At 38.1% G+C, this 18809-nt stretch overlaps 2 protein-coding genes across 2 annotated transcripts in view; both read right to left on the minus strand.

Moving 5' to 3' along the window:
* Nucleotides 1–18809, minus strand: part of LOC123309928 (protein O-mannosyl-transferase TMTC2) — a 188352-nt gene that overhangs the window by 61732 nt on the left and 107811 nt on the right. The window contains exon 5 of the mRNA XM_044893237.1: nt 2288–2373. Coding sequence (XP_044749172.1) covers nt 2288–2373 — 86 coding nt within the window. The remainder of the gene's footprint in view (nt 1–2287; nt 2374–18809) is intronic.
* On the minus strand, nt 15240–17206 carry LOC123309929. Its single transcript, XM_044893238.1, has 2 exons — nt 15719–17206; nt 15240–15377 (listed from the first exon to the last, which is right to left on the minus strand). The coding sequence occupies exons 1-2, from the start codon at nt 16286–16288 to the stop codon at nt 15366–15368; spliced, it is 582 nt and encodes a 193-aa protein (XP_044749173.1). The 5' UTR covers nt 16289–17206; the 3' UTR covers nt 15240–15365.

Genomic DNA, 18809 nt, shown 5'->3' on the forward strand with positions numbered 1-18809 from the left:
ATCGCTTCAATCTGAGCATCATTCGAATGAACAAATGGTCTCAAAAACCTTGACCTGATTAAATTCTGCATATATCTACAAACATTGCCAACCAGAGCAGTTCGCCATATTACCAGCAATATGTATGTAGTTTCAACATCTTATGCATTCCTCGTCGCAGAAATTACACAGACACGACTGACATATCAACAGCTCTTGTTTGCCGATGTAACTAGATCGTGGACGAAAATCAATTACGGTAGTAATTTCATGGGTAAATAATACCTGCTGGTATTTGGCATTCAATCGGTCGAAAATTCGATATACGTGACAAACATGTCCCGATTGAAACTTATCAAACTGGATAATTCCCTGTGCTTGTACGTGTGCTATTAGGGCTGTTGCACACGACCAAGTGATATAAGGGCGCATTCGATTGCCCAATGCCACAAAGGACACAAAACTCGTACCTTCAATGATATATTTTACACTACAGCTTCAAAAGTGTCATTTACGTTCTACCTGATATCCAGATGTCTCAAATAAAATGACTGTCATGGACTCGAAAGATAACACTTGTCTAGAATTGAGGCCCTTCATATTCCTGTGAGATCTGGGATTGATAGCAATGTCGAGAATCTTGATATGATGCCAGCCCCTAATATTCATGGTGAGTTACTAAGAACTAATACCTAAGAAAAGGACCCATCTCATGGAAGATTGCAAACATATGCACGACGTCTGCCAATCGGATTGGTTGCTTTCTTGGGTATTAGTCCTCAGTAACTCTGCATGAACTCACCATCACTGGTATGCGAAATATCTGTGTGCCTACCACTATAAATGGCATTTATTGTGAAAGTTTGGGATTTGATTTCTGCCAAGATAAGTTTATGAACAGTAGGTTCTTAGTTAGTGAGGACCAAGATCATTGATGATGATATTGGATGAAACTAGCTCAATAAACTTGACAACGTAGAAACACGACAAGAAAGTGATTGCATGGTGGCGAGATCGAAGAAATTCCTGTAGTTATAGAACAAAAACAGTTGAATACAGTGAACTCGGATTAGATAAACGAAATATTGGTTGGAGTATATTGTCCTCGCAACGAATCCATTGCCAAGGATGTTTTCGTTCGATTAGGCATGTTTCGTCGTCATTATTCCAATTCGTGATAGGGGCGGAAACGAAGAACTAGGAAGGGCTAACATTACCTTGTGATGAATTGATCACCTGGGCAATTAATGTTTGTTTGCACTGCACCGTATTCGATTATCGTTTTACGTGAGCAACATGATATTGATGGGATTCTGGTGAATTGAAAATGACGATACTTTCGAACCTCACCCATTTCGATGAAAACTCATTCATTCAACCGTGCCTAAAACAACGTTTTTACCTCTATGATGACACTAGGGGACATGCAGGGTAGGTCAACGAAAATTTTACATCCAAGGGTTGCCAATTATTCGTATATGGGGACCAAAACCGTTTGCAAATCACCACCAGACTAATCTGGAACACATCGTAAGCATTGTGAGCCCATATAATTTTTTCCATGTTAACTGTAGCATAATAGCAAAGATAAGATTGTGATGAAACCTAACATAAGAAAACTGATGAATTCTATACAGTTAGGGCGATGCGAATCCAGAATGTGACGAAGACAGCTAACATATCTGCCTATTCTATAATACATTCTGCTTAGTTCATTCAATTCTGGGTTTTCGAAAAACCGATCACACCCAACACATATTTTATAATAAAGGGTGTCTGTAAACAATACACAGCCTTTGGAATTGTTTTCGTGAGAAAGATTTTCGAAAAGTAAAATTCTGTTATGGTTTTTATTTATTCCGAGAAAAGTATCGACTGTATCGAAATTTTGCAGGAGCTTTTTTTCTCCAGAATTGGATGGGAAACCATAAGAGAATTTTATTTTCCGAAAAGCTATCCCACGAAAACAATTTTTGAAGGAAAATCATAAGGGGCTGTTATTTTCAACCCCTAATAATAAAGTTATGAAATCTAAAAAAATTGTGTGATTAACATCTACTTAGTGCTTGATATTATGTATAGTTTTATGACTCAGTGTTTTTTGGAACCCGTTAAAAAAATTAAAAACTCTCAACTCGTCATCCCCTTCCAAAGGCTGTATCTTGGAAGGGAGATAGATTTCGAAAAAAATTTATAGGAACTACCCCTGCTTATTTTTATCGAGGAATCATCTCCTTAAGTCCTTCGCATTAGTTTAAAGGCACCTTGTATATCGATTTTTACAAAAATAGGTAGAAAAACTACTCACATGCAAGAGTGGGTCTGAAGTGTATGGCCCTTTTGTAACTCTCAATGGCTTCCTCTAGTCTCTTGCTACCCTGTAGTATGATGCCCCTGCAAAAAAAAAATTGAATGTAGGTAAAATTTTGCGGAATTTGGTGCTTTTTTCTTTAAAAATCTCAGTATTTATTCAATGAATTGAAAGTTTGATGATATTTCACTTTTATTTCAATCATATATGAAGTATAAGTTTCTTGGTATATTTCAGATTATAAATAACAGATTTGCATTAAATCCTCAACCCTTATTCTAATTATTTCCACATGCTCAGTGCGTTCCTCCCGTCACTAGCATCTGCCACTCACTCTCAACGATAACAGGCTCTCTCTATCTCCACGCCCCTATGACACGCTCGACGAATTTACAAAAGTAATTGTACAAATTTTCGAACCTCAATAGAGGGATATCTGAGCTCTCGTGGAGCTCCAGATACCGGAGAATAATAAAGCCCAACTATACGTACCATACAGATGGCTATAATTGATATTCCCACAAGGGTTGAAAAGGAACGCCACCACCCACGCCAAACAATCATTTTCAACGATGAAGGTCCCTAATTAAATTTGACAGAATAAAGGAAATGTTTAATGTATAGCAATCATCCAACGGCAAGTAAGAATGAGGTACAAGGGCTCCAATGAAAGGAGAGAATGATATCTCTAGGAAACTTAGAGGAAAAAAGAAGTGGCAGCACTCGAGGAGAAGAGAGAGAACAATGAATTTTCTGCAGATTGAACCGCTGTAGAATGCAGCCTGAATATTAAAAGAATGAAATGTTCTACTGTACAACAAATTGAAGCATCACAGGATTTTGAATCCTTCAACGAGCAAAATGGCATTAGTTTTGACTGGAGACATTTGTTAGAAATTTTCTAAGATCTAGAAGTAATTTTACTCGTGTGTGTTCAATTTCAGTAATTGTATTGTCTTATGTATAAAATTATAATCTTTATTGAAGCTTTTTGACATTGACATATGTATGGAAACTGGCAACGATAATGTAAAGAAAAAACTAAAAATAGTCAAAAATAGTAGAGTTCACAAAAAATGATACCTTGATTTAAAAATATAAACATGAATTATTGAAGTATTGCATACATACAATAATAATTGTATAACTGATAGCTGATTTGATGGCAATTTCAGCAATATGCCATATCCTCGATGGTTTAAGAGTGGCATCATGGAAACTTGAGGTCACACTCTTTTGAATATTTCTGCTGGTGAGGTTTATTCAGAAAAATCTTTACCCTTTTCAATTATGCCATTATTGTTGCTGCACCAAGGAAAATCAGTTGATATCGAGAGGATTGGTTTCGTTTGTACGTGAAAGTAATCAAATAGATACAATGTTAGTGTCAAATCCATACGCTGCCTCTGCCATTTCCTTTTCAGCAGATGAATTCTGATATGAAATTACCGACTGATTGATCTCTCCTCGTATTCAATCGAATGCATGCTTCCTATGTGGTTTTCTATTGCGGGAATATTGGATGAGCTCGGAAAGTGATTTGAGGAACTTTGGGGCGTCACTAATTATCTCGAGAACACGTTTTTTTATTGGAGCTTTTGGATTACCATCATGTTATTGAATCAAAAAGCGACTCAGGGAGCAGAGTATGGCATGAAGGATTAATATACATGATGAGATGTGCTGGATATTCTAGAAGATTCTACGTGAAAGTGGAAGGAGAATGCGCCACAACAAGATATATAGAGGCTGGAGTACCTCAAGGGTCAGTACTTGGGCCACTTCTGTACAACATATACATTCACGATATTCCGAAGAATCCAAGAACCATGCTAACGTTATATGCTGACGACACAGGCATAGCAACTCGACACCCCAACCCAGAAGTAATAGAACGAGTTCTACAAGAAACGATTGACGAAACAAATGACTGGTGCATAAAGTGGAAAATCAAGCTCAATGGACAAAAGAGCCAAGCAATATTACTACAGAAGAGAAGACTGCGATCCACAACGAATCTAGAAGTTGACGGCGAAGAAATCGACTGGAAAAATGAAGCCAAATATTTAGAATAACGCTTGACAAAGGACTTACTTGGAAAAGTCATATCACACAAGCAATCGACAAAACGAAAGCAGTGATGAATACACTCTACCCTCTAATAGGAAGAAGAAGCCACATGTCGAAAGAGACAAAATTGAAGATAATCAAAGCAGTTGCTAGGCCTCAACTGACTTATGGATCAGAGTTGCCTGGGGTTTCGCGGCAAAGAGCCACATCAAAAGAATTCAGGCCACTGAAAACAAGCTGCTACGGTGTGCAATAGATGCACCTTGGTTTGTCAGGAATAGGCAGATTTAAAGGGACCTAAAATGGGAAACCATAACGAAATTCATGAACAGAAAAGCAGAGAAATTATTCGAAACAGCGAAAAACCATCCGAATCAAGAACTCAGGAGACTAGTGGACTACGACCCAGAGGAAGACAAAAGGAATTTACCGAAGGAGACCAAGTGATCAATTAAGAAGAGATTAAAATAAGAACATAAACTTATTGAAAAATCCAATAAAGTGTTACCCTATAGAGAATAAGCACATAAATCCCAGCATGATAGTGTGCGAGAAGAAAACCGACTAAGAGATGAACGGTTTATAGGAAAATGCCCGGAACCAATATTCAAGAAGCAGTTAAGGGTTTTTAGTGGGTTTCTAGCTCAGGAGAGTGAGAATCCCCACACTTGTTCCCCCTCAGGAGAGGGTGGTTCGTCTGACTTGCAGATTTTCCCTCTACAACACCAAAAAAAAAACGACTGATTTCTGTTGCACGTTACAATAGAAATCGCAGAAATAGGTAAACTTTGAGGTTATTCCTGCTATTCGTTAGTGCAAAATAATAAGTGACTCAATTCGTATATGATGATCTATGATGGGTTGAGTTCACAGCTAACCAGTAGTTGATCATACTTTCTTTTTGGTGCAGTATTTTTTGTGAGTATGTATTGAGTCTCATTTCGGTAGAATTATTACTATTACAGGTATTAATAACATATTTCTTTGCATCTGAACACAAGTGTAACTCAGTTTCGGGATCATTGTCTCCACTCTTCAGTACAGTGTAATATCTAACACTACACTGTACTGATGAGTTGAAATCCGGACATCCTCCGGTTGAAAAAAAATTGATAGTTTTCCTTCAAAAAATTTTCCTTTCAATCCGATTTTCCAATAATTCGATAATTGAAAATTTCAGGTAGTGAACCCAAACAAGTTTCAGTAAAGTGAATCACTTGGTACATTTGGGAGAGTTTTTGATAAACAAGAAACCAACGTGGAATACGAAAAACTCAATTCGACATTAATAATATCGGACGAAATTCAGCAGGGTAAACAGGCATGTCATTAATATGGCAGAAACTTTTCGGTCCAGGCAGAAAACATGTTAGATGTTATCCCATTTAGCGTCATATTTCATAATTCTTTGCCGAGGGAAGTTTGTCCCCGATAGGAAATATGTAGATTACCCGAACTCTTGTCTGCAATCTAACTTCCCGACTGGCGCAACAAAATATGAACTTTTTCATATTGACGGAAAGTTTACCTCAACTTGAAAATTTAATATCGTTCGGTAGACCTGTGCGACAGGGAAATCTCCTGAATGGATCCAGCGTCAGGAAAAAATTCAATATTGGCGCGATATTGCCCCAGAAAGATGTATGAGTAATCTTGTCTCATTGAAAGGCCTGAGACGCAATATAATGTCATGTTTTTTTTTCACGGTGAAGAATATTCGATCCGAGGGTTTTCCCCTCCCGAGTGAACAAAAATATCAAATTCAAGACGTGGTAGACTCCGTCGAAGCTCAACTTCAGTATCACTTTGGTTTATTGATTCAAAATGATGGCCTGAGTTATGAGTATCACAGTGAGTTTTCACTTGTTTTTCAATCTTCATGTGAGGGAACGTTGAGTTATACAGGGTGATTCTTTGACTCGTACAGATATTTCAACAGAAGATTCTTGAGGTCGAAAGAAACAATTTCTTCTGATTCGGCACTGAGAAAAAGATATATCCATTTTAAGTTTTTCGAATTTCTTCCCCGTTTTTTCAATTTTCTACTGAATAACCACTGGTATATCTATGGGAGATGATTCCCCAACATGAGGATCCTGTAGTGTTCCTCAAACAACTGAAGATTAGAAGAATCATCACTTAGAAGACTGGACCTGGTCGAAAGACCCTCCCAGTCAAAAGCAACATTTGGCTTTTATTAATTTGAGTAGGTACTGAAGGCATATCTAACGACGAGGGTGATCCTCCACCAAGATCAGCAGAAGATTTTTGATGCAGATGATATTCCTCCCATGATTATTTATTTTTTTCTTCAGTCATCATCAAGTCTTAGAATAAGTTTGGATGAAAGCTTTATTGTTGACTTTTTTTCTCGTTTTCTGCTCTGTTTTCTTGTTTCAGATATTATTTCGAAATGGAAAGAAGATAAAGAAATTTTTATGTCAATGGAAAAGAAGCCCTTCAGTATTAGAAGCTTATTCTGTAAACAAATTTGTCATCACTACACTACTCACGGGGAAACAGGGATTTTTTACTGAGGTTTTTCCCTAAGCTCTTGTATCATACTCCAAATTGTATGGTACCCCGTTAACCTCTGCTAAAACTCATACATATGCTATATTGCTTGATAACTAAAAATGTATTGCTGACATTCAAAAGAATATATATAATGAGCTGTGCCACTCCTGAAAAAGCAAAATAACCTTCCGAATAACTAGCTAAATCTGTGACGCTACACTTCTGTGGATCTTCCAAACAGAGTTGTATTCAGCCAAAGTACCCAATTTTTCTAATTTGACGGATACTTTATAATTTATCAAATTACTCGAAAACAGCGCATTGATCGAAAGAATATGAAGAACACATTAATTTTACAAAACGTTCAAATGTTCATTAGATAGCGTCCAACTTAGTTTCAAGAGTTGGGTTCTTTGAATATTTGGTATTTTTATGGTACGTAATGGTCATAATGAGAGTACTGGAAGACGTGGGTGATATCTTGTGTTCGAAAAAGATTCATCAAATGAATGAAAAACAATATTCCGGAATTAATTCCATTCGATAAAACCGTTGGTGAGATAGAACTAAAAATAACATTTTTTTACTGTTATTTGACAGCCTGTATCTTTTAAACCGAGCTGATTCGGAAAAAAGGCACAAGAAAAAATTGTTTCTTCTGACCTCAGGAATCTACTGCGAAAATATATTTGTAGGAGTCAAAGACTCACCCTATTTGCTTTCGATGAAACACTTGGGACCAATAGGGAATACTCCTTCTGACGAAAATGATGTATTTTTTATGAAATATCTTTGAAACGTCACATTTTCAAATAATCATTTTAACCGTTTCCCAAAAAAAATTATTTTAAGCACTCAAAAATGAAAATAAAAAATGGGTATTTAAAGTAGAGCGTTTGTGAGATTTGCGCAAGCTGGCAACATCGAATGAAATATGTCTTGATAGTAAAGGACAACAAATACATTATCTTGATGAGATAGACAAAGATGGCTGTCTATGAAGTCTGCGACGAACGAGGAAGGTCGTAAAATTTTATGGGATTTTTATGGCCGGTTGCAGTTGAAGCTCGCCAGTAAGTACGCGCTTGTAGATCAACAGCTATTATTTTATAAACAAACTGATCGGACATTGTTCTTTTCATTGTCTTGTATGCGCTGTTGCCAAATCGTAAACTCCGCACAAAGCGATTTAAATTTTAAAACCCCATATTCGAAGGATGATTTTGAATAGTTTCCGAGGTGAATTTGAAAAAATCATGAATGAAACTCATAATTATTCAGTTCAAACTTGTATATGCAGTCATAACCCCAATTGAGGAGAATTCCTTATTGCTTTAAATATCTAATAGAGCATTAATTAGAAAGCTGTTAAGACATGCACTATGCAATTCATGTCTGGAAAATTAAGCTGACCAGGCCAATCACACTGTTCAATACCAATGAACCACACTTCTCGATGCTCATTCGATATTTATCTGAGTTCCTCGTGAATCATCCTGTACAGCGAGGTATTCCGGGTTTCAATGGCGTTCCATATAAGTTGATGGAGAGAACTAAGGTGTGCGGGTTTTCTTCTTCTTTCAGGTTCCCACAAACTTTCTCGAACTAAACCGCCACTTTTATTTCCCCGAAGTTTCCGACTGCAACCAGAGAATATCCTGTATGTTAAAGTTGTATATAATGGTTTTTTTCCCGAATGTGGAGTTGGCAACTGAAGCACACCCTCACGTAGCAATATTTTCAGCTTTCCAAATGCACTTTCAAGATGAAATTTCCCCGCTCCATTCGAATGAGTAAACTAATTTTCCACAGTGAATACTTTAAATGAAAATTCTGAATTATATCCGAACTTCAGTCGTAAAATGAGCTCATATTCGTCCGACAAACAGGCAAAAAACACCCGTTTGCACTCACACTTCCGCTCCCCTTTGACGCATATCTGAGATAATGGCTTTCAATGCTGGAAAACTGTGTTGAGGCAGAATTGAGTGGTGTCGGTTAGGGGGGCATCGAATTGGAAAATAATTCATAATTTATGTGTTACCTTCTGCTGAAACTGGGCGAAGAAGAAAAATCGAACCCATGCGGAAAATTTAATTGGAATTTTTAGCGATAGAGAGGGTTGGTAAATGAAGGGTACGTTTTTGAACCACACCTTTTTGTAAGGCATATACCTCGATGAAAAAAGCAGACTCACACTTTGTTGTCATCATTTGGGTAATTTCAGAAGGTTTCTCAGTTCAAGATCAAAGAAAGCCGTGGGAATAACACTAATAGAAGGGGTTTTTTGGAGAATTGAATTAAGCTCACTGTGTACTATGGGTCGGCCACATCGAACCACCCATATGTCGACAGTGAATCATAATTTTGTAACCAGTAAAAACTGTATATTCTTGGTAAAAAATCACGCAGTTTTCAATAAGCAACTTTTTTCAATGATATAAGTATCTGTGAAAATCCTACGGTAAAATGAAAATTAAAATAATCACTCTCTGAATAGGGAATTCTCCTCAATTTGGGTTATTACTGCATATGCAAGTTTAAACTGAATAATTATGAGTTTCATTCATGATTTTTCTAAATTCACCGCGGAAACTATTCAAAATCAACCTTCAAATATGGGGTTTTAAAATTTAAATCGCTTTGTGCGGAGTTTACGATTTTGCAACAGCGCATACAAGACCATGAAAAGAACAATGTCCGATCAGCTTGTTCATAAAACAACAGCTGTTGATCTACCGGCGCCTACTTACTGGCGAGCTTCAACTGCAACCGGCCATAAAAATCCCATAAAATTTTACGACCTTCCTCGTTCGTCGCAGACTTCATAGACATCTTTGTCTATCTCATCAAGATAATGCATTTGTTGTCCTTTATTATCAAGGCATATTTCAGTGGATGTTGCCAACTTGTGAAATTCTCACAAAACGCTTTAAACTTCAAATATCCATTTTTATTTTTCATTTTTGAGTGCTCAAAATAATTTTTTTTTGGGAAACGGTTGAAATGGTTATTTCAAAATGTGACGTTTCAAGTATATTTCATAAGAAATACATCATTTTCGTCAGAAGGAGTATTCCCTATTCTCCGAATGTTTACAGGTTATATACTGTAGACTCATTTACGTGAAACAAAACAAGCTTTTCACACCTTTATGCAAAATCTGAAACACATAATTCGATGGAAAAACCAGAAGCCATTTTCAGCACTATCACATGTAGTATTCACGCATTTCCCCATAATTATTTCTTCGTTTGGTTTATCAGATGTTCGTTGAGAACTATCGTAATTAATAGTATTTCCGTTAATCGATTACCATAAGTAGAGAGAATGGAAACGCCTTTTTTATGTTCTAAATGAAAAACAAAGTGGTAATGATACTACATAAAGGTGTTAATTATCTTACGGTTCCATTTTGGCGGTCTCCATTAGGTATTTTCAGTCACGAGATATACGAATTTTAATGGTTTATGTGAATCATTAGAGGAATGATTTATTTTATGGTCGAATACTTTCAAGTATTGAAGGGAACTGAAATTATTATTTCGTTTCCACCTATGATAATCTCACGGTTCTTCCAATACTGAAAGCTGTTGATGGGCAATTTAGGATGTCTCATTCTATTGTTCACATTATCTTCTAACAGTTTTCATGAAATGCTGAATTTCCTTCTCAACTTCCCAGGTGCTTGCACACCAGCAGTCAGGCTACTGTCTGATAAAGTTTTTCGAAGCTGTTTTCAGCCTTTCGCATAAGACAGAACAACGCTTCTCAATAATAGGCGCTAATTACACTAGCAATCACGTTTGAAAAAAAGGGGTAACTGCAAAAACTTGGACAAGGAAAAGAAACCTCAAAGCGCTGAGGCAGCTCGACAGACTTTGCTAGAAATGAATACGGATTATAAACAATCATTAAACTGTCAAAAAGTCTCATCTGGTCTCATCATTTAAAAAAAAATCAAGCCTTGTTGAAAATTGAGCGATGTCCCCTCCGACCTTGCTCTTGTTTACGCCACTGACTAGTTCCAAATGTTATTTCTTTTAATTATTTTCTCAAAGTCTCATTATTCACGTTGATGAATCAACTTTTCATTGTGTTAACCTCGAATTTTGTTAATTTCTTGTGCTAACTAGTTCTACGCAAAAGGTCAGTCTTCTCAATTTATTAATTACTCCATTTTCATGTTCTCTTCATGATTTTATTGTGTGTGAAATGTGTCTGCGTGTGTATCATAAAAATCAGATTGATGTTCCTAGTACGGCTCAATTGTTCACTTGAGTCCACTCATTTATGTGCCTTTTTAGGAGTATATATTTCATTGAATTTCATTCCCCAACTAGATTTTCCAACCTTTCTCGTTTTCTCACATGAATATGAATAAAGTTTTCACCTCTTGGCCTGTATCATTATTTAAACTGAGCCTTCTGTTTTTCTGACGGAATAAAAAGGCTCCCGGAATCATCGATTGCTGTGTCATTGTAAACGTTGTGTTAATAATGAATTTATTGAACTTTCTCAGAGCCTAACTTCAAGTGACTACTCATTTGAACTACTTTATATTATCTCTGTTTAAAGTTGAATAATGTCACTCCCACTTTATAGATGTTGTTAGTATCTGTATTTATTACTGTATTTGCTCCATACGGGTAACTTATTCATTTTATGAAGGAGAATGATATACAGTAAATGTTTTTACACCACCATCTCCACCTCAATTAATTGGTAACAGACAACTGCATTGATTTAAAATAATATGAACAACTCGGATTTTGAACAAGCTTCGAAAAGAAGACTGTCCAGATCATCACTATTCTCCTGTTTGGTAATATGCACATATACAGGGAGAGCAGAAAAGCTTCCTGATTTGTCAACGGTGTGTCCACAAGTTTCTTTGCTATTTTAAATGTGCCGCATCATTCACAACTCAAAATTCACCCTGTATCTCCCACCCTGGAAGGAACCACGATGCGGCACCTCTAACAATCCCAAACGATCGCAATTCACCGCCGGCGACAGAATATAAATTTCCGTCGACAACTTTTATTTTTATCATTTAGCATCATCTAACTCCGGAATACGGAATGTCTGCTGAGCCGCCAGGATCGGGGGCGAACAAACCACACCTCATCAACCGGGATGATACATTATCCCGGACCACAGCCTCGACCGTCTCTCTCCAGAAGACGACACAATCTGTCGCTGATGTAACTAGATGAAAAAAGTTTCGCGGCAAGTTTTCGCCAAGGGAAATGTGGCGGTGACACTTTTGAAGATTTTTAATTAGGAGATATTCAAGAATGCCGTCCGGGCCCAGACATGCGGCTCCAGTTTAAATTCCTCCGTTGTCCATGATCCGCAATAAAGAAAATTACGGAAGTTTTTCGGTCAGGAAATTTGGCGACGAAGAGTGGGGGGGTGAGGTAGTGCGGAGAAGTTGATGCATGGGGTGTTTGATTGGTTTAATTAGTATCAGTTCGGGGGATCTTTCGGGTAGGTTGAGTCCGGAGAAGTCTCTTTCAGATTCAGAGAGAATTTTTATGGTTGATGGAAAGTTCTGCGATTTTTTAATGAGGTTCTTGAGAAGGACAATGGAATAGTATCAACTGAATGAGGTTCCAAGAGAGGTTATTTGCTGAGGAAATTAACTCATCAATTCAAGTTGAATAGAATGTTTGTGTATCGCACCATAAATCGTTATAAGGATACTGGCACCATTACCAAACTGACTGAAAACCATCAAAAGCAGTGGTTTGGAGAGTGATATGAAAGATATGAAACATGCAGAGCATTGAATTTTGCGTCAATTGAGACCAAACGCATATATTTTGGACTTACTGTTTCTGTTTCAAAGATCCTCAAAGTTGGACTGATTTTTCAAGAGGTATCTTTTAAATTTCGATCGATTATTTACCAAATCCACACTGAAAGGTATCTCTGCTGACATGGTACTGCCGTAATAACATCAAGCAACTGGCCAGAGGCAATAAATTGACTCTAGTATGGGTAGGGGAGAGTTCCTTTGAATTGGACAGCCCATGAACCGGACGCTACAGTTTTCTACTACACTCGATAGTAATTTAGCATCCTTTACGTAAATCCCATTTTCGAAACATCGATCGAGATCTCTTGGGAAATGGCTGACCCTGTAGCTCGCGTTTTGTTGCGAATGGGAATGGAATTTACGTGAAGGATGTTAAATTAATATCGAGTGTAGTAGAAAACTGTAGCGTCCGGTTCATGGGCTGTCCAATTCAGAGGAACTCTCCTCTACTAGGGCATTCTGGAAGCTAAAGGTCAGAGTGTTTCAAAATCACGACCTCAATCCGACGACCAAGACACCTGTTTACAAGGCAGTCGTCCTCCCAACGCTTCTTTACGGAAGCGAAAGCTGGACGCCCTACAGGAGATATATTAAACAGCTTGAACAAACGCAACAACATCATCTAAGACAGATAATGCACATCAGATGGTTCCACAAAGTTTCGAATGCAGAAGTCTTGCAACGCGCGAGTTGTACAACAATTGAGACTCAAGTAACGAGGGCCCGACTCAGATAATAATAATAATAATAATAATATGCATTTATTTTCCAAATTATCATCACGACAATAAAGAGAAAACAAGTCAAAAGAAAACATTACATAGCTTGATAGACTCCAGAGAACAAGAAAATCTGCTTCAGCGCTCACAGGCGCACTTAAATTCAGAAATCGAGTAAGGTTCAATATTCATGATGAGTCGGTGAAGTGATTTACGAAAAGTAGTGTATTCCTTAATGTCCCTTATGTGTTTCGGGAGAAAGTTAAAAAGTTTTATTGCTGTGTACATAGGATTATGTTCGGTGAGAGATAACTTATGAGTGGGAAAGAAGTATGCGAACTTTCTCCTTGTATTATTCGTGTTTTCAAAATCCTGAAAGTAATTCTTATTTTTGTGCATAAAAAGCATGGTTCTGTATATATAAAGGCCGGGAAGAGTCATAATATTCTGCGCTTTAAAAATGTTCCTACATGATGTCCTGTAGCTCATTCTAAACATTGTCCGCAGTGCCTTTTTCTGTACAATGAATACACGTTCCTCCTGTGATCCACCTCCCCAGAATATGAGCCCATAAGCCAGCAGAGACTGGAAATTTGCGAAGTATACCGTTTTTAAGGTATCCACATCGACTTGATCTCTCAATATCTTGAACGTATAAATGACGGAATTCAACCTGGATACTAAGGCATCACAGTGCAACGTCCATCCCAGATTACTTTCAATCATCACGCCTAGCAGTTTGGTATTCTGATTAACAGGAACCTCACCATCACCAAGTGTAATCTTCTCTGGAAATAATAGATTAGTTCTAATGTTAGAAAATATGACAATGTTGGTTTTGTCTGCATTCAGATTCAACTTGTTTTCCGTGCACCAACCCTGAATACGCTGCATTGTTTCTCGTATGTTTTCTGATAGGGTCTCAATATTGTCACCACTCACTATGACATTTGTATCATCCGCAAACAAGCAAGCATCCCGACGCACCGGCACATCAACCACGAAATTCTCATCCTGAATCCTTGTGGGTAGATCATCGATATAGACCACAAACAGGATCGGCCCCAATATTGTGCCTTGAAAGATACCCTCCAGAACAGAGGCCTCAGATGACATATGCCGCCCCCCAGGCGAGTCCAAAACGACAGCCTGTCTTCTGTTGCCAAGATAGCTTTCAAAAAGCTTGAGTGGTAACCCCCTAATACCAAATCTCTCCAGCTTCATTAGCAGGCGTCTATGGTCAACATAATCAAATGCTTTGGATAGGTCAACAAAGAGTCCTGCTGGTATCTCTCCTCGCTCGAGAGTGAGTGTAATCTGCCATAGGACCTCGAAAATGGCAGTCTCAGTGCCGCGCCCCGGGATGAAACCATGTTGTTTCCTAGATAAAATTTCAAATTTTTGGAAGAACTTCAGAATTCGCTTGGCAAGTACTTTCTCGAAAATCTTAGCAAATGCTGTAGTTAAGCAGATTGGTCTATAGTTGGAGAGTAAATTTATGTCACCTTTCTTATAACAGGGTTTAACCAGTGATAGCTTGAAAGAATCCGGAAAAATGCCGCCCCTGAAAGAACAGTTGATTATATAACAAAGAGGTCTTAAAATATTTGAAATATGTCGTTTGATTACAGTCATAGGGACACCATCATGACCACAACTATTCTTGTTCTTCATATTTTTTACAACTGACAATATTTCTGATTCAGTAACGTCGAATAGATAGAGGGATTTATGTGTTCGTTCTGGAATAGCGCTGTTAACATTGACCTCTGGGCCTCCAGTTTGTCTCGGTGGGAGATTCGTAAAGAATCTATTGAATGCATCTGCAGCCTCCGCCAGATTACCTTCTTCGCTTAGCGCTGGGAGTTTGGCATCAGATGTCCTCTTCTTCTTGGTTATCTGCCTTATGACATTCCAGACTGCGCTCGATTTATTATCAGCTCCATCAATGATCCTCCTATAATGAAATTGTTTATTATAAATAATTGCTTTATCGTATCTGTATTTTGCATATCTATAATTTTCCATCATGTCGGGTCTATACCTAGAAACCACAAACAGAGCATCCGCTAACCGCTTCCATGATTTAACCTCTGGAGAGTTCTGAAATTTGTTTTTCTTGCACCTGTTTACTGTCCTCACCGGAAAAGCAATACTATAAATCATGCCGAAAATTTCGGAAAAGGAATTCCACATTTCATCCACATTATTTTCTGGCAGAAGGTAAACACTAGACCAGTCCGCCTTCTTGAGTAGACATTCAAAATGTTGGTGTGTGTTGTCATTAAATATTCTCACCTTTTTCTTCACTACTGACTCAAGAGGTAATGGTCCATTCTGAAAAATGAATTTAAGCCCCGAGTGATCAGCCATATGCTCTTCCTGGACAGTTGTAGTGCCCTCCAGATTAGATATTACATTATCAAGGCAGGTGGCCGAGTGTGGAGTTATACGAGTGGGCTCACGATTAGTCACCGTCAGATTGTATGTTTCTAGAATAGATAGAAATATATTAGTCTCATCTGTGGAGGACAAAATATTAACATTGAAATCCCCTGCAATTATAAAGGGAATATTTTCCATGAGGCACTGGTCAAGAATTCCATTAAATTTTTCGAAGAAAACCTCGATTTTACTTAGGGGCCGGGTGGTAGGCCGATATACACAGATTATCAGCAACTTCTTCTCAGAGCTGACTGTCACAAGTGTGGCACAGCACTCGATAGATCCGAAATCACTGAAAGTCTTAAAGTCAATTCTCTCTGAATAATGGAATTCTTCTTTGACGATGATAGCACAGCCTCCATGATGACCTTTCTCTCTGCTATATTCTGATGTTAACTTATATCCTTCAGGAATGTAGTTCATTATCTCCTCCCTGTCCTGCCAATGTTCGGTAATACATAAAAAATCGAAGTTATGTTTTATTAAAGTCTGTTCAAGCTTAAAATGTGAAGTACTAATGGCCTGGATATTCTGGTGAAAGAGACAAAGTTCAATATTTTTCTTCACTTTATTGAATTTAATGGTTTTCGAAAAAAATTTGTAAAGTTGAATTCTCTCAGTGTTACACCACTAGGCCAGAAAGTAGGATCGTTAAGTTTTTCATACAACTCACCTTCAGGCACTCCAATACTGAAAGCCGAGTTTGTACCTTTCGTTGTTAATTTATTTATTTCAATTGTTTCATATCCAGGAAGATTCGAAAGGAAGTTCCTCACATCTTGAGCTGTTACATCAGAACCGGCAATTCTTCCCACGTAAATCCATTTTCTCCTAATGGCGCCTTTTATCTTATCGTCTAGTTTATTGTCTCCGGTGCATAAAATACTCCTTCTTGTTTTCCTATGTACTGTATTTCGAGTCGATTCAGATTCACTGCTTTTCTTTGTTTTTCTTTCCCTTCTTGTCACTGTTGTCCACTTCGTTGCAAGATCTTCTCTTTCTGTAAATTCTGTCAAATCTCCTTTGTTTATATTTGGGTTGTTATTGCTGGCTGATGTCAAACCTGAATTTTCCGCTTCGGCTGTCTTTAATGTGTCAATATCGACAATCTGGTTAGAATTTCGTAGCTCGGTTTGTTTACCTTCTGTTTCAGTTAGGAATGACTCACATACGGCATTCCGAGCGGGTGGGACATACGGAGTATCCACATGTCCCGCTCTGATAACAACTTTATCATTTCTGAGATTATCAATCTCCTTTTTTAAATCGGCAATTTGTTTATTTTGCGAATTAACCAATTTCCTCAAGTCCTTTAACTCATTTTTGAAGACTGAAGTAATATCACTCACTATCTCCAATTTCAAATTTAGCAATTCTTCCTTGGTAACTAGAAATCCAGCAGAGTCTGACGATTGCTTCATGATCTCCATTGTACTCTTTGACTGGGAGCAATCATTGCATCTCCACTCACTAACACTTCCATCTTGACGAATTCGGCTGAAATCTTCCACTGATATCTTGACACATTCGATATGATAACTTCTTTCACAATTTACGCAAAGTATTGAATCTTTATATCTATCAATTTTCTCTGAACATCGAGAGCAACAAATTCCGCGTGCACCCGCCATCGCCGCTTGATGATTGTGATAGAGCGGCCACATTCTAAGGATGCAAGACACAAGACTCCCCAAAATAGATCTTCTGTATGGCGAATTCACAGAGGGAGCCCGGAAACCAGGAGGCCAGTATAAGCGGTTTAAGGATACACTACATGAATCCCTAAAATCAGTTAATGCCAGTCATAACTGGTAACAACTAGCGTTAGACAGGTCACAGTTGAGGTCTTTGGTACACAGTTATAATGAAGACTCGAGAAGGATACAGCGGCGGCCAGATCTGGTTGGTGACTATCCATGCCCGGAGTGTGGAAGGATCTGTAGGTCACGGTTGGGTCTCTTCACTCACAGGAGGACACACAGTCGCAATCAGCCCTAAGAAATAATAAGTCTGTTCTTTTTTCATATGTCTTTTTGTAGATTCATTCCCAGTAACGGGATACAGCAATGAATGAAGGAATGTTGAAGGAAATGAAAGAGCCGATGAACTTGGAAAAAGAGCATCAAGGTTAACACCTTCTAGACTTCTGTCGGCTTGGAAAATTCCAATATAAGGCAGCGGTTGAACAATGGGAGTTGAACAAAAGAATAACCCTCTAAAGAAATACTCCTTGACCTACTCAGTCAAAGAAATACGTGATGATTTCACCGACCAACACTAGAAAACTGCTAAAGCTGAGTTTCGGGTGATGGTGAGACTGCTGACAAGGCAGTGTCGGTACAAATAGCATTTGTATCATATGGGGAAGTCAGCAGATGAGATTTGTAGGCTATGTTGATCAGAAACAGAAACAATGAGAATGCCCAGACCTGACTGGCCTAAGAACCATTCATATGGGGAAACCTCTCCTGGATACCCACGACGAAACGGTCAAGGCCCCTAAGTATGTTGTCGGTTTTATCAACACCATTGACGACCTCCTTGGGTTTCTATGAATAGGTGAAGTGGGGAACATAAGATCTACATGGCCGCAGTTCCCAAAAGGCTAATCGAGCCACAACGATCTCGGTTAAAATAATAATAATACCAAATCCTAAGACAAAAGTAAAGAGAAAATTGTTGGAATAAGTGCATTACTACTGGATGATGCTTGGCATTTTCGATGAGAAAAGCCTCATTTAAGACTGACTGTATATCATACAGCTCCATATGGTTTCCCGAAAAAAAAAGAAAACAATTTTCCGATTCATTTCCCCCATTCCGCACAGGAAGAGTGCCGGGAAACGCTCGATTCCCCAAAATCCAAACAAAATCCGACGCTGACATGAATATGATTAACATATTCCCGTAGCGATCCAAACTTCCGACTCTGCTCGGCAGAAAT

The sequence above is a fragment of the Coccinella septempunctata genome, chromosome 3, assembly GCF_907165205.1.
Source record: "Coccinella septempunctata chromosome 3, icCocSept1.1, whole genome shotgun sequence".
In the NCBI taxonomy this organism is placed as follows: Eukaryota; Metazoa; Arthropoda; class Insecta; order Coleoptera; family Coccinellidae; genus Coccinella; species Coccinella septempunctata.